Source organism: Meriones unguiculatus, chromosome 7, assembly GCF_030254825.1.
Source record: "Meriones unguiculatus strain TT.TT164.6M chromosome 7, Bangor_MerUng_6.1, whole genome shotgun sequence".
Lineage (NCBI taxonomy): Eukaryota > Metazoa > Chordata > Mammalia > Rodentia > Muridae > Meriones > Meriones unguiculatus.
The window spans coordinates 119,369,502-119,389,620 of record NC_083355.1 but is presented as its reverse complement, the minus strand read 5'-3'; the positions used below and the strand labels follow the sequence as shown (position 1 = coordinate 119,389,620).

The window sequence follows — 20,119 nt, the reverse complement described above, 5'->3', positions numbered from 1 at the left end:
CAGGACAGCCAGGGTTACATAGATAAACCTTGTCTCAAAAAATTAAAAAAGAAAAAGAAAAAAAAAAGCTTAATCCAAAAAACAATCAAACAAAAACATTCTGGGAATGGAACATGGAGGACTTCTGGGACTGTACAAGTCTAAATCTGTGAAGCACACACAGAAGGAAAAGAGAACAAGGTCAAAGACATGGACACAGGTAACGGACTGCAGAACAAGATCCATCTTTCTGTTACCTCTAAGGAAAACACCTCACACTTGAGGACTAAGAGGATAGAAAAAGGTATTCCAAGCAATGAGAACAAAGGAACAAGCAAGAGGAAGTATTCAAATACTTGCCAAAATAAACTTCAAAACAAATGAAATCAGAAGACACAGGAAAGGGTGTTTCATACGCGTTACAGGAAACAATCCACCTCCACCAAGAGGACATTTCAACTCTAAGTATGCACTAAGCCCCGGGGCATCAACTTTTATAAAAAGAAACGCACCACATCTAAAGCCACACCGAGTTACAGTGGATGGCTTCAACACCCAACACTTCACCAACAGACAGGCTCATCTAGACAAAAATTAAACAGAAAAACTCTGGATTTTTTTCTTTTAATCTTTCTACATAGTCTCTCTATGTAGCCCTGGATGTCATACAGAGACCAGCCTAGTCTCAGACTTAGAAACTCACCTGTTCCTATATCCTGAGTTCCAGTAGGAGTAAAAGTTCACCACTACACTCAGCTGATGTCTTAAATCAAACAGAGTCATGGTCATTTATGGAATATTCTACCTAAACTCTCTTCTTAGCAGCCCATGGAACTTTCTAAACATAGATATGTATGTATAATAAATGGAGTTACATTATGATGGGGGGACTAATACCTTAACTAAATACCAGAGGCTAGCAAATAAAAATCTCAGAACCAAGAATGGGCTACCTCCTTCTGAGTTGGTGGCCAGCAGGGCCCATAATTCCCAAATGCAGGCTATTGGTTTGGTTAGCCTCCAGAACTTGGCCTTACGACTCTCTTGATGAAAATAACCCATACTTGAATCATACACCATGGAGACCACACATTGGTACTTAACTGGAAACTCTATCCCTTCTGACTGGTTTTCATGGTGCTAGAAGGCACTATGCGTGCTACTAAGATGGAAGTAACATTAATTTATCCAGCTGGGAACTCTGAAAGCTACAGTAAGGACTGCCCTGACAAGTCTGCTCACTGGTGGAATAGTGACATGAATGTTATGGGAATAACCAGCCACTCTGCACTTAGATCTAAAGCCTACTTCCTAAAATGAAAGCCAAACCTAGCTTTGTTAAGGGAACCAAGAACCTGTGGCTAGACAGGTTACAGATGCTATGGAAAAACCTAAAACCATTCTGCTAAAAGGATACAACATTAGAACAACATCAAATGATTTCTTTATTCAGTGCATCTCTCAAGCCACATCAGAGAAGCTGCTTCTCGCAGTGATGGCAACTAACTAGTGAAGAAGCTGAGAATAAGAAACTTTGGAGTGCTCAGCCCTAAATGGAAAATACGTGTTACAGCCCCTCTCCCTCAAGCTCAGGGATCATTAGTGAAGAAGGATTAAATAAAGTGGGAAGAAAGATTATATAAAATATAGATTATATAACTGTAATGGAAGTTTGGGTTTCTTTGTAAACTCAGTTATGTACATGTTTTTGTTTTAATTCCAAGTTTGGTATTTTAGATGGGCTAAAATCCCTGTTAATTATCCCATTTGGGGCATGGTTTTTGCCAATTGGTAACGGCATGCCCCATGCAGCATGGAGAGGGCCATGGTCTATGGCTCTGGAGGATATAAATTGAGAGCCCAGAAAGAGAGCTTGTGGCGTGTAGCAGTTTGGAAAGACCAGAGACAAATGGTGTGGTGGTTTGGAGCAGACAGAGGGAGAGAAACGCTTCAGGGCACAGCGACTTGGACTGCTGGCTGTGTTTGTGGTTGATAGAGACTGGTACAGAGCCCTGAAAGAACCCATCGACCCTAAACATCCTGGAGAAGTAAAGGGTCCCGCCCTCCCCACTAACCTTCTCTCTCCTATGTAGGGGTAGGAGTTTGGAAGGGAGATTAGGGTCTTAAACACCCCAAATAAAGTAGAGTTTTTTAAAATGAGTGCTATATATAACTTTAAGGAAATAGTGATTTTCAGACACAACAAAGCAGCTGTCCATAAAACTCAACAGTAATTGTGACAGCATGCATAAGCTCAAACCAGACAGAAACCCCAAAATGAAGGGGACAATGAGGAGACAAGGAAACCCTCCACTAGCTGAGGAGCCAGTGGCACTGGGTTGGTGCTAGGAGACAATTTTCTTTAATGGCATAACCCTTCTATGCCAGGGAAGCTGACCACACTTCAGAGCAGGCCCCACTCCCAAGAGTAGATGGACAATACAATTTGCCCTTCACAGGCTTCAAATTAAAAAAAAAAAAAAAAAAAAAAAAGAATGGGGGCAAGGAGAAGTTGTAGTTGCAATACTGCTCAAAGCCCTCTGTATCCACACTGCATTATGAGTAATCTAAAGGTGATTTATTTTAAAGTACACAAGAAGGTATGCATAAGTTACACACGAATTCTACTGTAGCATTTATGTAAAGGATCTGACCATCAATGACCTCAGCATACTTTCAGTATACCCCAACTTGACCAAAACCCCAGAAGTGCCATTTAAAATCAGCATACAAGTGATGGGCTTCCCCACAGCAGTTTCACAGTTATCTTCCCTCCAGTTCCCTCCTCACCTCTTCCCCCCCCTGCTTTCCTCCCGCTGTTCTCCTTCCTCCCAACAGCTTCTCTCTGCTTCTGAGTTGCATGTAGTCTATTACTTTCATGTTTTATTTCCCCATCCTATTTATTCTTGAAATGGTTTTGTATTTTAAAATTCCTCAGTTATCATTTATTTGTAACTTTTATAAAAGCAACAGGCCCTATGGTGCAAGGAGCAGTAAGGACTTCCTAAACTGTACTCCCCATCACTGAAATGCTATCCCACATACCCAGAGCTGCTTGGCACATTTCTGAAACTTCTGAAATAGCTTTCCACATTTTACACTGGTTTTTAACTGCCTCCACGTGACTATCCTGCCTTGCATATGGGTAGGGCTCCGTGGGAGGGGATTCTTTCTGTTGAGGTAGGAACGACTCCAGAGTGGGAAAAGGAGGAAATAAATGAAGGAGAAGGGGTTGGAAAGGGCAGACCCAACAAAACAAGGCTGCACAGCTGAGGGTGTGACCCTGTGAGCACACAGCTCACCGTCACAGTGTTACAGACACAGAAGCAGCTTGTATGGCTTCACTGGACTGACAGAACATGCAGTGTTACTGGCACACCCGTGCACTCTTAAGTGTTTGCTTGTGATACAAGCTCCAGCTACCATACACTTACGTGCTGCTTTAAACTAGCCATTGCCTAAGACTCCGATGACTGGGAAAAACAAGACAAAGGTTTTAACATTCTAAGAATGAGCTGCAGACTTCACTCAGTGGCAGAGACCTAACGTATTACATATCATACAAAAGCACCAGGTTCAATCCCAAGCACCACCAAGATAAAAAATGATAAACTGCAAAACAAACAAATTTTGTTTCTCATTTTTTTATGGATCATTCCCAATTACGCTAACAAAGTCCCATCTCACTAAGTTTGCTTCCTGTTAGGACTGCCTACTGAAGTGCCTGTTAACAGTTGATTGTTTTGCTTCACACAAAGACAGCACAGGGAACCCAGATGTCCTGGGGAGGAGACCGCCCAGGAACGTGCTTGTCAACAGCAGTCTGAGCAACTATAAGTTTCCCAGGAAGAAAGAAAATGCACCTCACTGTGACATGGCAAGACAGTACAGAGGTTCCTCCATCTTGTATTCTTGCTAAGGCCATTTCAGGTAAAATTGGACCTCCTTGATGAGACACCAGGAAGAAAATTAACCAACTGTGTTCTAGGAACTCAAGGTCAACACACCCTAGCTAACTTACTTAATGTTTGTGAAACTTCTTGTTTGTGCAGGACTCCCCCTAAAACTGCAGAGGGAGCTACCAGGATGGGGCTTTTGCCTTTAAAAACCCCTTACACTAAACACTTGGCCCTACATTTGGGTCCCACATAATTGAGTGTAGTCCCAGCCAGCTGGAATAAAGACTTTCAACTGGCTATAAACTGTATCTGAACTGTCTTCACTGGTGAGCACCCCATAATATCACCAAAGTTGACACTCCAAGATGTACCTGCATTTATACCTGGGAAATACCTGTAGCTTTTAAATAAAGCAAACCACCAAAACAATGTCATTTGAAAATTATGAGGGAGTAAATGGTCCTTCTTTTCTACAGCAAACATTTCAAAAATGACGGTTTTCTTGTTTCTGAAAAGAATTAGTAGAAACATATGTCTTAGTCACTGTTCTATTGCCATGACAAAACACCATGCCCAGGGCAAGTACACAGGAAAAACATTTGGGGGCTCACAGTTCCAGAGGGTTAGAGTCCATAATGGCAGGAACCAAGGGAGCAGGCACGGCACTGGAGCAGAAGCTGAGTGTTTACACATGATCCACAAGCGCAGACAGGGAGGAAGCTAACTAGAAATAGCTTGGAAAGCCGACAGACACACTTCCTCCAACAAGGCTAAACGTTCTAATTTTTCCCGAACAGTGCTATCAACTGGGGACCAAGGATTCCAACACATAAGCTCATTCAAACCACCACAACTGCATCCTTCTACTCCAGGCTTCTAATCACCTGGCACCAATGAACACAACAGAAGAGCAACCCCAAACATACCCAATTCCCAGTTCTCAGCTGGAGTAAGTCTTATACTTACCTCTCAAGGCTATCCTCTTCCAAAGTGATCTCCATAAACGTCTTTAGCTTTCTGTTCACGGTTGCTACTGCCTCCTTTACCTTTGCACTTATATGTTTACCTGTAAGATCGCACGACAGAGGAAAGATCACAACATCACTGCACATGCATCAGCTCCTTGTTTTTTGTTCACTTTTGTTTTGTTTTTTTTTCCCCCCACAAATAAACCTGTCTGGCTGCAGGACAATTATCCTTCCACAGAGGTGCTGTGAGAGCCCATTTGCTATGAGTAATAATGCAACCACCAGAAAAGAATGAAAGCCAGCACAAATTGGATTTACCTGCTGCTTAAACACCTGACAGGGACTCAGCACCCCACATCCATGCTTACATCTCTTCATGGGGCACATCCTTAGCTCCTCAGAACACAGGTACTCTGCTCATTTCAATTACGCAAGTCCTAGAGATGAGCCTTTTTGGTGTCAAACTGGGCCTAACTTTTTTTTTTTTTTAAAGCATCAGAGACTTAGCACCCTAACACCAGAATCTGTAATCACCAACATTTGAAAATTCAGAACTTTTTGTTCCACTTATATGTGTTTCAGATTTTGAAGTTTTCCAATTCAGGGATTCTCAACCAGTATATTTTACATAAAGAGTAAAACAAAACAAACAAACAAACAAAACCTATAAACTCTCAAATCTGAAAGAATTCTTGTCACAAATATGGGTGAAAGGTACTCAACCACTGTAAATCTTTACAGATGTGGCAGGTATCCCACATCATGCGATAGGAGACACTGTTCCCTGTAAAGTACTAGAATTGCAAAACTTCTAACATCAGTAAAGCTTGACCAACAATATGGAAACTTGAACATAGTCAGCCTACAAGGGTATCACTTTACCTGACCTAGAGGCTCACATCTTATAGGTATTGCCAATTGTTTTTCCAGTACCACTTCCAATGGTTACGTATTCAAGATGTCCACTAGTTTCACTCATGTTGCTCCAAACTTCCTGCCTCGGCTTTCTGAGTAGCTGGGCTTGCAGACTTGTGCTGCCAGGTTTACCCAGATTTTTAATCATAACTAACACAGGGCAAAGAAATAGAAATTCAATTCTGAGCTGGGCCTAGGGGGCCAGACCTATAATCCTAGCTACGGCAGGAAAACACCAAGTTCAAGGCCTGCCTGGGTTAGAGAGAGTTCAAGGCCAGCCTAGATAAGTTAGTCGAACCCTGTCTCGAATTGAAAGGGAAGCTGGTAACATAGCTCAGTGATAGAGCCCTTATCTAGCCTGGGCAAGGCAAGGAGGGAGGAAAAGGGGAAAGAAAGGAAGGAGGTAAGGAGGAGCGGAAAGAGAGGAAAAAGGAAGAAGGAAAGGATCCAGTTCTGAAGTACAGAGAGTGATATTTACATGCATCCAACAGTGCAAGTGAGAGACAGACAGGAGCAGAACAGGTAAGCTCATGCAAAGACAGGCCGAGTGCACCGCACTGTATTCAGAGAGCACTAGGGAATAAGCGTAAAAAGACTGTGGGAAGCCTGTCCTGTCAGAGGGAAGTGAAACAGGGGCCAAATTCCCAAGTATCCTTAACATTAGGAGCAAACAAGGACATAATCAGTAAAGCAACACATGAAGGAGAGAAAATGTAACCAACCTTTGTTAACAACCAAAATAATATGCAGAACAGCTGTGAGGCACACAATGCCTTCAATATCATCAGAAGTTACACATGCCTTTAGTTCATCCAAAAACGACCTATAAAATCAGCAAACATCTGAATTGACTACACATCCCAATATGTTATACAAGAATAAACACAGGCAAGGTTCACCCACAATCATTGACACCACTTTTTAGGTAACACGGGAAAATCCCTGATGTCCTCCCCTGTGTGTATTAAACATGTCAGTTCTTGCAGGCAAAATGTTGAAACCACATGGTATACAAAGGAGGGAACACTCGCTACTTTCCACAGCCAGTGTACACGAGAGAGATTTAGTATGCTGCTGGTCCATAGCTCTCGAAACGATGCAGTTAAGCTTTCACGAACTCCGTCTACACTATGCAGTGCCTCAAGTGCTCAAAGTCTGAGAAACAAATCCCTCTATCTTTAGTCTTCCTCTGCCTAGGATCTCAGTCAAGTGATAAATGGGCTGGGGAACGAAGTTCTGAGTGCTGCACAAAACCTGCACTGGTATTTCATCTGCATCTTTTGAAAATACAATGCGCTTAAGTTTGTATTAAGCTCAAACAAACTAGAGTCACCTGCATGCACAGGTTACTGTTACTCAAATACTGATTTCTATACCCCTCATCATATCTGGTTGCAATCCTTGTTCTGAGAATCTCCTGTCTCAGTGTTGTGTAAACACTGCTCCCCAATTGTCCCCTGATATGCCAATAAAGCACCTACAGCCAATTGCTGAGCAGGGGAAAGAGCAGAGCTGGATTTCCTATCCACCAGGGCAGGAGTTAGAGAAGTAGGGGATTCAGCCAAGGGCAGGGGTCCGGAAGGGCGCAGAAGAGAGCAGCTAAGCAGACAAAGCCACAGAGTGCACGGGTCTCTGGGATACACACTGGGAAGGTCAACTAGCTTAGACAGTTAAAAGTAAATAGCTGCTTGGTACTGTGCTGTAAAGCTTGATGAACAAATATTATAATGAGTCTCAATTATTTGGGCGATACCCGGGTTAAACATACAATTTTATAAAAATAAAGTGAACAGTCACCTATGAAGAGGGAACCTCAACTGAGAATTGCCTCCAATTATGTGGGCACGTCTGTGGTATGTTTCCTTGATTAATGATTGAGCTGGGAGGGCCTAGCCCACTATGGGTGGAGCCACCTCTGGGTAGGTGGTCCTGGTTACACAACAGAGCAGGCTGAGCAAGCTCTGGAGAGAGCAAGCTGCCAAGCAGTGTTCCTCCAGGTCCCTGCTTCAGTCCCTGCCTCCAAGTTCTTGCTGCAGCTTCTTTCAATGATACAATGTAACTGGACATGTACACCAAATAAACCCTTTCCTCCCTTGTCTGCTTTGATCTGTTTTATCAGAGTAACAGATAAAACTATGGCAGAAATTGATACCAAAGAGTGGAATATTGCTATGATGGACATGACGATACTGCTTTGTGGGAGAGTTCTGCAAGGATTTCGGAGCTTTGGACTAAAGAGGCCACTGAGTGTTCAGAGCATACTGAACTGTTCTGGGAAGAAACAGATTTCTGTTCTGTTGAGAAAGACACAGATGAAGGCCTGTTTGTGACATTTCAGAAGGAAAGTAAGAATTCTACAGGGTTGGTTATGTGATAAGTTGTGAATTAAGAATCTATGGAAGTAATCTGGGTTACTGACACAAATGATGTTGGTTACCTGAGCTGCTGTTTAGCTAGAGCCAAAGAATCAGGTGTGATTAGTAAGAGACTAGCATAGCTAAGGTGAAAACTACAAAGTATTTCCAAAGGGTCAGCATACAGAAGTTGGGGTCCAGTTGGGGAGGGAAGAGCTGGAGCAAGGCTATAAGCCACACTGGGTGCCAAACGTGGTAAGGTGTCGGGTTTCCCACATGGAATCAGTTTTGAAGTCATGAAGGGTCTAAGAGAACAGCTGAAGCTTGGGGTCATGTATCAAAGCTGGACCCCCGCAGAGAGGCCAGGAAGCCACTGGTGAAGGTAAAGCCTCAGTTGCAAAGGAGACTCCAACATACTGGAGAGGCCAGGCCCTCGAGATAACTGTTCAGGAGGCAGCAGGTATTGTGAAGAGCCAGCTGGAGGCTACTAGACACGCTGTATGCGGAGTCACCCAAGTGCTCTGGAGCCCGGTAAAACGCAGGTGAATCCCATGTGTCAGATATTAAGTCACAAGATTTGAGTTTCACTGGTAGACTTTGGTTTTTGCTCAAGTGTTACTGTTTTTATGCCTTGTTTCTTTACCCTTGTAATAACAGAAGTATATAATTTGGTTTTTGTTTTTCAGAAGTCCACAGTTAAAGAAATGTTGTTTTGTTTTGTTTTTTTTCAAGGAAGAAATTACTTTCATAGTGTTGAAATTTTTAAATACAATGGGACTTTTAAAATTAAACTACGTTTTATATTATGATATTAACATGATATCTTGGAAATAAACAGGAAAGGTCATGGTTTAATAGTGATATGTATGTCAAGATGACAATGGGTCAGTTTTGCTGCTAAGTATTTGTCAGCTTAGCACAGCCTGGAGTCACCCGGCAGACAGAGCCTCAACTGAGACGATCACTCACCAGACTGAGCTGTGGGCGTGTCTATGGTACATTTTCCCCAATTAAGACTGATGAGGGAGGGCCCAGCCCACTGGGTTGGTGCCACCCTTGGGCAGGTGGTCCTGAGTTTTAAGAAAGCCGCCTGAACAAGTCATAGAGAAGTAAGCAGCGATCCTAAAAGGTTTCAATTTTCAGTTCCTGCCTTGGGTTTTCTCTATGACAGAATATAACTAAATATATCCTTTCCTCTAGCTGATTTTGGTTAGTGTTTTATCAAAGCAACAGAGAAGCAAACTTGAACACACACTAAGGTTTTGTTTTTGGCTTTGGTTTTTCAAGACAGGGTTTCTCTGTGTAGCCTTGGATGTCCTCAAACTCCCAGAGATCCGCCTGCCTCTGCCTCGCAAAGGGATAAAGGCCTGCACCACCACCTCCCAGCAAGAAGTATTTCTGTACACACATTTTTTTCCCCTTAGCAGAATTTAGTTTTGATATGCATAGCTAAAAACTATTTAAATGAATATAGCAGTTTATAGAAAGTAATGGTCATCTTTATGAAAATTTTATAACATTTTCCATCACTCATAAAATAAAAAAAAACAAAACTATGGAATGTTTTTCTCAGGGGCAAAAATACCTCTGAAAACCTGAGAGCAAAAGGTATTAAAGCACAAGGCACTGAGAACAATTATAGACAAGGCTGTACCAAGATCAGAGAGAGAAGACAATTACCTGACGACATCCGAAGACTTCATTATTACTCCCACCAAACACCTTGAAAGTGGAGGAAGGTCAGCCAGACATTGTGGTGTGGTTAGCTCCTCTGTATCAGAAACCTAGAGAAGTTTCAGATCAGTGCTTGTAAAAAACCCAGACTGACAGCTTGGTGCACAGATTTGGGTTGTCTTCTACCTGAGCAAAGCTTTCCAGAAACTAAAAAGAACAAGCTTTATTCAGTATAAGGAGTTATGTGATGTTTTACCCAGACGTTTCACTCACTGAAACAGAAATAAGGACTTATCACTCAGCAAGCCTTTATCAATGGCCTTTCCTTAACTTGGCTTTATCTTCTAGAAACAATATACCTCTCTTGCTCAGCCAATCTAACCAGTCCTCATTCTCAGCCCACATTACAACTCCTTGGTCTCAGAATGCTGCTGTTTTGGTCAGGCTTCCCTGTGGTACAATGGGCAGGGTAGAGACATGGAGCAGCATGCCATGCCTCTCTGCCCACTTGCTTGACAGACCATCCCCTAAACCTGATGTGCCCCACCCTCAAAGGACACACCCTGCCCTTTACTACCAAACCTCTGAGGAGAGGCAGGTTATTCACCTTGGTGAGTAAATTCCTCATGGAAACAGTTCCTGAAGTAATTTGTAATGCCTATTACCAGAGGAGGCTTACGTCTATTTTCTCCTATAATCACCACAGCATGAGTGTGCCCATCTTACTTTATTTCTCCCTCCCTGTCTCTTGCCTGTCTTGGCTGCCTTGGGGATTTCATGTCCGCATGAGCAGACAGGACTCCTAAAATTACTCTGCTGGGTTACAAAACACATCTGGATACTCAAGACAATCATCATTACATCATCATCATCATCATCATTATTATAAGGTTTAGCACCTCAAAATAAGTGTTGGGCATACATTTATGACACACTGAGAGAAAGCACTACTTTACATTAACACAATTTAAAATACAATGAGATTTTTCAGGAGGTTCTAGTAGGGAGACTATTCATAGGAGATCCCTGAGGCCTAAGGTGAGGTGAATTCATGGAGACACTGTGACAAACTCACGCACAGTGAAAACCTCTAGAGTGGTTCTCATCCTTCCTAATGCTACCTACGGTCCCTCATGTTGTGATGGCCCCAACCACAAATTATTTCATTGCTATTTCTTAACTGTAATTTTGCTACTGTTAAAAGTCATGTAAATATTTGTGTTTTTCCAATGGTCTTAAGAGACCCTGTGAAAAGGTCGCCCCACCCCAAGTTGAGAAACCAAGTAAGATACAGTGCACAGAAAAGATAAAATGCAACAGCAGTAAAAGCTTCATTTCTTAGAACACCCACGGCTGAGCAGTACATGACCTGTAAGTATATGCAAATCAGTGAGAGAGCCCAGTGCTACTTCTCCTATGTGCGTGTGGGACATCTCGGAGCTGAAGAAGAAAACGACCATACTGCATGCTCTCTTGCTCTCTGTGATACAGTATCTTTCTGCATTAGCTCAAACGATCCCCTGGTCAGATTAATCTTTAATCACATAGGCTAAATCTGTGTAAGAAGAGTCTTCCACTCACTCACTCTAGCTATGTCAGGAGGATGGATACCAAAACTTCAAGTTTCTGGAGCTACAAGACTAGCTCAGCTGCCAAGAGAGCACTGCTTTTACAGAGGACCCAGGCTCAGTCCGCTGAACCCCAAAAGCAGCTGCCAACAGCCTGTAAATTCAGTTATAGGGGATCCGATACCCTCTTCTGGCCTCTGTGGGCACCAGCTATGCATAATACACATACACACATGTAGATAAAACACTTATACATGATAAATACAATTTTCTAGTTGTTTTTCAAGACAGAGTTTCCCTGTATAGCGCTGGCTGTCCTGGAACTCACTGTGTAGACCAGACAGGCCTCAAACTCAGAGATCCACCTGCCTCTATCTCCCAAGTGCTGGGATTAAAGACATGCACCACCACTACCCAGTGAAACATACATCTTTAAATAGTCAAGTTTCCTATATTTATAAATGAAAGGGGAAAAAAAGGTATTCAGAGATGTGAGTCACTGTACACCAGTACAGTCTAGAGCAGTCCTGCACTGTTCACCCAACTATGCTTGATCTCCTCTCCAGCAAAGAAGGGTCTTGAGAAACTATCAACTCACTCAAAAGTATGAGAGCCAACAGACATGTCCACATCATGGAGCCTAGATCCATCTCAGTCAGGAGTGACAATACCCTTAGCATATGCTGCACAGCTGCCACATGGCTCAAACAGCTAAATGGCAAGGTTTGGGAACTGACAAAACAGTCCTCAGCAAAAGCTTATACAGCAAACACCTAACCATGTACTGGAAGCAGAACAGTCAGGAAACATGGCAGCTTCAGTCAGTGTGCCTCACCTTCCGCAGCTGGTGACTTATCTCGACCACAGGTGCAGCGATCAGAGTAGAGAGCACAGCATGGTGGACTGCAGTGTCCTTGTGCCAGGACTGGACAGTGCTGATAAATTCATGAAGGGGGGTCTGAATAGAATGAAAGAGCTACAAAAAAACATATCAGTCATTGTCAGTACAGCTAAAAATTAAATTAAATCACAATTAAAAAACAAAACAACAAACAAACAAACAAAAAACAAGCACCAAGTGTGGTGGTTCACATCTGTATCCAAGCAAGCAGGAGGCTAAGGCAGGAGGACTGAGGTGAGTTTAAGGCCAGCCTGGGCTACATTGGGAGTTGTAGTCCAGCCTAGGCTACAACACTGAGATCTTATCAGAAAGAGAGAGAGAGACAGACAAAGAGAGAGAGAGAAAGAGAAAAAGAGAAAAAGAGAAAGAGAAAAAAGAAAGAGGAAGGAAGGAAGGAAAGAGAGAGAGAGAAAGAAAGAAAGAAAGAAAGAAAGAAAGAAAGAAAGAAAGAAAGAAAGAAAGAAAAGAAAGAAAAAGGCTGATTAGCATGATGGCACATGCCTTGGGAGGCAGAGTAGGGCAGGTATCTGTGATTACAAGGACAGCCAGAGCTAAGAGCTCCACAGTAGAAAGAACCTAACGAACAAACAGTAAAATGAAGAGCATCAATAGTAAGGAGAGAGGAAAGAAGGAAAGAAAGGCAATTGACAGTATTAAAATAACATCATCAGCTCAGGCACTGTATTTGGAATGACACTATAGCGGATGGTGGGAGAGCTGGCAGGGATTCTAAGAATAGGCATAGACTACACAAACAGATCAGACACTTGAAACAACCATGAACTGAGCTAGGAAAAACAGACTCAACAATTTTCAGATATTTCCATCAGCTAAGGCTAGAATAAAATCTTTAATATTTCATAAACAGCCTCCCATTTCAACATTTTTCAAAATTAAAACAACAGCTCACTGACAGAAAAAGTCCGGCTCTCTCTAACAGTATAAATTATTCAGGAACTGCCTTTACACCATTTTAGGAACAGGTCTAGGCCCTTTGATTTTTATGACCTGGCTCCTCAATTATCTCAGTCTATGAGCTTTCCACAATCAACAGAAAACCCTGGTCCCTTCAAGATCCTTCTAAATGGGGACATTAGCAGATAACGGAGCCAGCACTTTCCCAGGCAGTCACTGTCCCTCTTCAAATGAGCATCTTCACAAATCTACTCTACCTGGGATGCTCACGGGCTGCAGGGATCAGTTCTGCTCGTAGTCCTGTCTGTCACTCATGGGACCTCAATCGCTGAGCTAAGCCTGTGTGTCTAAATACCCCCAAAGAATCCAGGCGTGCCTAGCTTTCAGGTTGGTCTCAACCATCACTCAATGCCCTCAGCAGATAGCATAGTGAGGGCCAATGCAAGCAGCCAGAGCCTCCACAGAGCTAAGCCAGCCACACTGAGAATACCCTGACCCCCACCCCCTCAAAGAACCTGGCCCATTCGAGTACAATACCGGCAGACTTTCTTCTGACTGCTTCCTGAAGGTCCCGGCAACACATTCCAACATCTTCTGAAACACTTCCTGGACTAGGTCAAAAAGTACTGTGACTTCTTCATCTGAATCTATTCTGTGAATCATGGAGCTTCCAGTTATCTCCTTCAGAATGCCAAGAAGTAATGAAACGTAAAAAAATCCCTTCACTAGAAAAAGAAAGAACCATCAATTACCCAAGCACATGATTTAACTGAAGTTGCTCAATACATGCACATAACAGTAACTGGAGAACCTATTACTATTGAGTCAGCAGAAACATGGTGATCAGAGCAATCCGAAGGAGAACCCAGCACACACACATCTGTCCCCCAACAGCAACAGCACAGCTGACTCTGTCAGTAAACTAAGACCTTTGTTCCCTGCGAGGGCACAACTAGTGATGTGACTCCTATGACATCTGAACTAGAAAACAGACTTTCTCTTATATTAATACAGAATAAAAACCAGCAAAAGAAGTCCAACCTCACATCTCTCAGTATCACCTGATGGCCTCACAGATTTCTGACAGTTGGTAGTAAATAATAGGTTCCCTTTGTTTTTTCCATTACCTCCCTGCCTAAGTACATAATCTGGGAAAACTTACTCTGTAAATAAGCCTAATAACACCATTCCTCTGTTTTTCCTTCTAATAAATCTCTCCAGTGAAAGATACAAAAGCAGAGAGGGGGATCTGCTCCCAGTAGGCATCAAGGGCACACTATATCACCTGCCCCACTCTAACACACGGCTCAGGTGCTGATTCGCCCTTAGCTCACTGGACAACAAGCCTCCTGGCCAAGCCCATGGTACAAGATGCATTAAGGTAAAACAAGCATGCAATAATGCTGCTCACAGACAGCCTACTGTCCAAGTGACCACAAGGACTTGCCCAGAGAACGGGTCTGCATATGAAGGGGAAAGCAATTCAGCTACAAAATGGACCAAAGATCTAGCAAGCTCTGCCAGAGACTAGACTCAACTACACCGCAAACCTTTGTGCTAAGGGACGACAGACTTTCCATCCCAGAGGCTTTCTATGGATCCTCTCTAGGTCTCAGACTCTGCCAGAATCAATAAGCAGCTGTGTAAAATCATAAACCACAACCGAAACTTCCAGCTACTCCTTGCTCATTCAGAGAAGGGTGGAAGAACTCATTCCTCATGTACAGTTGTCATGTGGAATGTCCACTGATGGGACAGGCAAGAAACTGTTTAAACCAAGATACTGCTGACTAAAAGCAGGCAGGTGTCCTGAGGTGGGGATGCACCTTCTGCTGGGAGCCTGTATGAAGGAAATGGAAGAAGGAAGCTTGTTCTCTCTGCCTCTCACATCACAGGCACATCCACTCCCTCAGGCATTAGATCTACCTCTGGGATTCCAGCATACACTGAAAACCAGCTGAGATGTCCAGCCTCATGGTCGTCTTGGACCTTCTGTTGGAAGACATTGTTGAAATAGCTGGACGGAAATCTGTAAGGCATTCTAAGAAATCCCCTTTACAGATATATTTGTTATCCTTTAGAGAACCCTACCTCATAACAGACAACAGAGTTTTCCCTTACATTCTTCCTCAGAGTAGTCTCAGTAACATGAAAAGAAGCTTAGAAAGCTAAAAAAAAACCTAAGAAAGCTAAAAATAACTAAGTTATTTCATTCTATTTAGGTGTGTATACTTTACAAACCAAACTTGCTAGTTAGAACAAATTGCTAACAACAGTCCAAGATTCATAGCTACAGCCAAAAAAGGTGCTGATCTATAGTCAGTGCTGGGAGTCCTCTCCAGTGTACAGCTCAAAGCCAGAAACAAGAAGGCCATTAATTTGAAACTGAAGCAGCACTGACTCCATGGCTCTTACCACTGTATTAGCTTGCCAAGGACCTGCTGGCGAATAAAAAGCTTCCGATTTCAGCAAAGACAGCAAGCTACAGAGACAGCCTCACATGGAAGCAAGCTGTAGGGCGACCTCCTGCACAGTACCCAAACTCTGTGGGACAGTCTTAATCTCTGAGATGCTGGAGTCCCAGCCATCTTACATCATTCTTTATCAGGAGCCTTTTTCTTTAAGATTTCCAGGAGTCTTTACTTTTAAAACTTAAACATTACTTTTTAACTGGACTGGTATTTTTGAGTAAGAATTCCTTTCCCACAGCCCTGTTATTTTGGTGCCTGATTCTCCACAACCTGTGTACTGTATTACAATAGAAGCAACTAACATTCGTAAACTTAAACCCTATTTATTTGGCTTATGCATCTGGCCACCCAACTGTGTCTTGGGAATGGCTTCTTTAGAGTATGTACTTGGGCTTATAAAGAATATCTACCTGGGTATAACTAATATTGACATACTGTGGTCATCTAAAGACAATGGCCCCCAGAGGCTTCTATTTTGAATACTTGGTCCCCAATTGGTAGACTGTTTGATAAGGACGAGGAGGTAAGGCTGTGTTGGAAGAGGTATGTCACCTGGGGCAGGCTCTGAGGTTTCAAACTCATGCCACTCCCAGTGAACTCCCTCTTTCTCTGCCTGGTGGCTATGTCAACTGTAAGCACTCAGCTATTTATTACTCCAGCTCCAAGCTTGCCGCTTACTGCCATGCTCCTTGACATGCAAGTCAGGGACTCACTTTCCCAATAAACTATTTTCTCTAAGTTGCTTGGTTATGGTGTCCTATCAGAGCAACAGACAAGTAACTAAGACATGTAACTTCTGAAAACGGCTTCTTCACTTTGTCTCTTTCAAGCAGAGCGAAGAGTTGAAAAACCAGTAGACTCTAGGTCTCAGCTCCCTAAGCTGCTGGATGCAGGCCCAGCTCTAGACCTGAGCTAAAAAGACTGGGTGCCACCAAATTATAAAACGAACTAACTGGAGAGCAAAATCTGTTTAGTTGTACAAGACTCAACTTTATACATAATTAAAAGAAGATTCACCCTTAAGGAAAACAATTCCTAAGTGGTAAACGAAGTACAGGAAAACAAATCATTTTGTAGAGAATGTAGTTCTTACTATATGATTAAAAAGAGCTGAGTAGGGAGGGATGGTGGGATTGGGAATGAGGGATGGGGCTATGGCTGGGATACAAAGTAAATAACCTGTGATTAATATAAAAAAATAAAAATTATTATAAAAAAAAAAGAGCTAAGTGTGTGAACCAACACAGTATCTTGCTATAGTTGAAGTTGCCAGCTAGTGTCCAGAAGCACAGGGAGGAGAGGACCCCACTCAGGCCTACCTGGAAGGTATGAGTCCAAGCTATAAGAGTGAGTCCAAGCTACATCATCCACACCACTGACCGCAATGGTTAACCTTGTCAAAGTAAACTGCTAAGCTACATTTAATGAAGGACAGCCTCTCTCAGCAAACTACTGGACTTTAAAAATGAAAATTTCAAATATGGACAGACATTTCCATAGAGCTCAGTAACTGACTGTGTAGCAAAAACCACTACTAACAATCTGGAGCACAGAGGCAGTGCATCTGGATGTGATGATGGCGGCTTGGGAAGATCCAAGGCCACAGCTCAGTAGGACTCTTCTTAGCATACACTGTGCCAGAGGCATCACTGGCTCTGGCTCCAGGAGTGCCATCCTCCTGGCCACATCACTCAACCTTCTTCTGGGAGGGTCTCTACACAGATGCCAGATGGAAATGTCTGCCCACCCACAAGGCAGACCCAGAGAGCCAGACCCCAAGAACCCTTCAGAAATGAGGCAATGTGCCTGACATCAGCAGCATCTCTGAGACTGCTAGCTGCATCAGCATAGGCAACTGTTCTAGCTAAAGCCAGGATGTGTTACATGTCAACTGTTGAAAGCCATACTCTGATCTACAAAGGGAAGGAAAAGGGAAGGAAGCATGGACCGGCTATAAATACTCATTACTTTTAAACAATCCTTTAATGGATGAGTGATGTGGTGGTACCTGTTTTCATTATTCCAAGACTCCTCTGTAAAAGCTGAATCTGAAATTTAGGATCTCCAAGGCCCACCATGACAACATCTTTACACACAGCCAGGTAAGTCTGTAAGACATGTATGGCTCCATCAGTAACAAGTAAGGTAATCAAGCCTACAAAGCCTTTCCGTGATGTGACCTGCTGAGGTTATAAGCATATGTCTCCAAGTATATTGCTAAAGAAATTTCCATAAATACATACATTTTTATTGATTCCGTAAGAACTCTCAGACACTGTATGAAATTCCACCACCTAACCAAAAAAAAACCATTCACGTGCAACATGTTAACATGAATTAAAATTACGTAGATTGTGTTTGTAAACATAATGCAATTTTGGGTATTATAAGCTACAGCAAGCTTTAAAACCACTTTTACAACAAAATAAGCCATTCTGAAAAAACAGCATAAGGTCAAGAAAACGAGCTCTGTGTCCCAGACGCTGACCTGGACGATCTGTTGATAGACATCCCTCCGAAGCTTCAGATACTCCTCTTCTTGATCTTGAAGAAGAGGTAAAACTTTATTTTCTAACCAAGACCCAGTGTCATTCAAGATGGACAGATGAATTTTCTCTTCTGAGCAGAACTATACAACACAATAAAGAAGCTAGTGAGTAACAAAAGCAGCTCTGATACATGATGCTCAGACCACAGAAACAGACGGCATACCTTGTACTGAAGATGGACGCTCAGCCTACAGTAAAGACCAAAGGCATGCAGGGCAGCTGCTTTACTGAAGTTGTGGGGATTCCCACTTGGAGACTGAAGAAATGATTCCAGATCTGCCTGTAAAATTACAACCCAGGGTCCGCATTCTGAATGACACATGACGCCACCACAGCAAGATGGGATCCCTGATCTGTAGGTACAGCAGAAGGTGAACAGCAGTGCGGCTCCTGCTGCCAGCCTTGCACCTGACACGCCCTGCTGAGCGGGCTCTACACACACACAGCATAGTCAGCAGGTGCACAGGGCCCCAGGACTACCACACACAAGGACCACGGTTTGTTCCCTCAGGGCAGGCTCTGCTGAACCTCCATCCTGGGTGGTATCAAGAAGGACTGCTCAGTGGAGAACCCTGCAGGAGGCAGCCAGGGCCAGTTGGGGAACAACGAATTCCTAGAAAACACTGCCCAAGACCTACGAGAGCTAGTACTTCTTCACTGACACCTGGTCTTGGAGTAGAGAAAGTGGAGCCCTGACACATGAAACCATGGAGAAAGGTGGGCTCTAAACACTGCTTGTGAGGACCTTGTGAGCAGACAGGTCCTGGAAGTGGCTCTGCTCCTGCCTCAGCTGTCCACTAGAGTCTAGAGTTCACTGTCAGTTCTTTTCCAGGTCGAAAACATTACAAGCAACACAGCGTGACAAGCGTGGGCTTCACTGTACCATGGTTCCTACCACATGAGGCCATGCTAACTCCCAGAATATGTAGTTACCTTGGATCTCTCAAGTGCCTTTAAAAGCTGGTTAAGCTTCTTCTTGGACTCAGAGAGCAGACACTCCCGGTTCTTTGGATGGGTCAGCAAGTACTCCATGTACAACAGTGCTAACTCGGGCTTCACTGGGCACACATCACTGATTTGCACTTTACGTTTAGAGGCCAAATTACTCTGAAGGAGAAGAGTGAAACAAAGAGGTAGTCAGAGCTTTAGGTCCCAGAAGGCTGCACTGTTCCCAGAGGCCCTTGTTCTACACACTGCAGAGGCATGGCCGCATACGCACCTTGGCCTGCAGTGGCCCTGGAGGCAGCCAGTCCACAATGAGCTCCAAGACATGGCCCACGTGGCCCCAGGAACACAGACAGTCCAACAAGGTACAGTAGCTCCTGCCTGTAACACTCTCCTCCTGATTTCTCAGGACAGAAATCACACCACAGCTGAAAAAGCCAAGTGCAGAAAACTAGGTTAGGATTTCTACAGAAAGCCCCTACTTTCCCACAAGGTGAGGAAAACCAAGACATGATTTGACTGCATCAAGGGGACACAGGCCTCACAGCTCCACTGGTACTTGTTCACCATGAAAGCCTTAGCCTACAGCTGCAAAAGGACATGGCCCACACCTCCTTCTGTTTCTAAAGCCAGCTGTCAGATTACTGCCTAATTTGCATGCCTGGTGCCGAAGAGGACAGAAGAGAGCATCAGATCCCCCGATACTGGAGAAGCAGGTGACTGTGAGATGCCATATGGGTACTGGTAACTGAACCCAGGTCCTCTGGAAGAGCAGTCAATACTCTTAAGCACTGAGCCATCCGTCCAGCCCTCAACAACTTACTTAATCCTCCTCTTCAAAACACTTTATCATGTATTCAGTATTTGACATGCTTCCTTTCATGTGTGTATTTTGTGCTTACAGCACATTCTAAGTACATGGAGCCATGTGTGGTCAGCAGTAACCACAGGCTCTAAAGCTTACTGCTCTGGATATTAGAG

The 20,119-nt window shown here is 43.4% G+C and overlaps 1 protein-coding gene across 3 annotated transcripts in view; it reads right to left on the bottom strand.

Annotated features, from left to right (window-relative positions):
* Positions 1 to 20,119, bottom strand: part of Ncapg2 (non-SMC condensin II complex subunit G2) — a 64,138-nt gene that overhangs the window by 13,329 nt on the left and 30,690 nt on the right. For all 3 annotated transcript variants that reach the window (XM_021653073.2, XM_021653071.2, XM_021653072.2), the window contains 10 exons: positions 19,413 to 19,566; positions 19,127 to 19,300; positions 18,357 to 18,473; positions 18,133 to 18,273; positions 17,653 to 17,752; positions 13,711 to 13,898; positions 12,193 to 12,333; positions 9,796 to 9,899; positions 6,484 to 6,584; positions 4,845 to 4,944 (listed from right to left, as the gene is read on the bottom strand). In XM_021653073.2, coding sequence (XP_021508748.1) covers positions 4,845 to 4,944; positions 6,484 to 6,584; positions 9,796 to 9,899; positions 12,193 to 12,333; positions 13,711 to 13,898; positions 17,653 to 17,752; positions 18,133 to 18,273; positions 18,357 to 18,473; positions 19,127 to 19,300; positions 19,413 to 19,566 — 1,320 coding nt within the window. The remainder of the gene's footprint in view (positions 1 to 4,844; positions 4,945 to 6,483; positions 6,585 to 9,795; positions 9,900 to 12,192; positions 12,334 to 13,710; positions 13,899 to 17,652; positions 17,753 to 18,132; positions 18,274 to 18,356; positions 18,474 to 19,126; positions 19,301 to 19,412; positions 19,567 to 20,119) is intronic.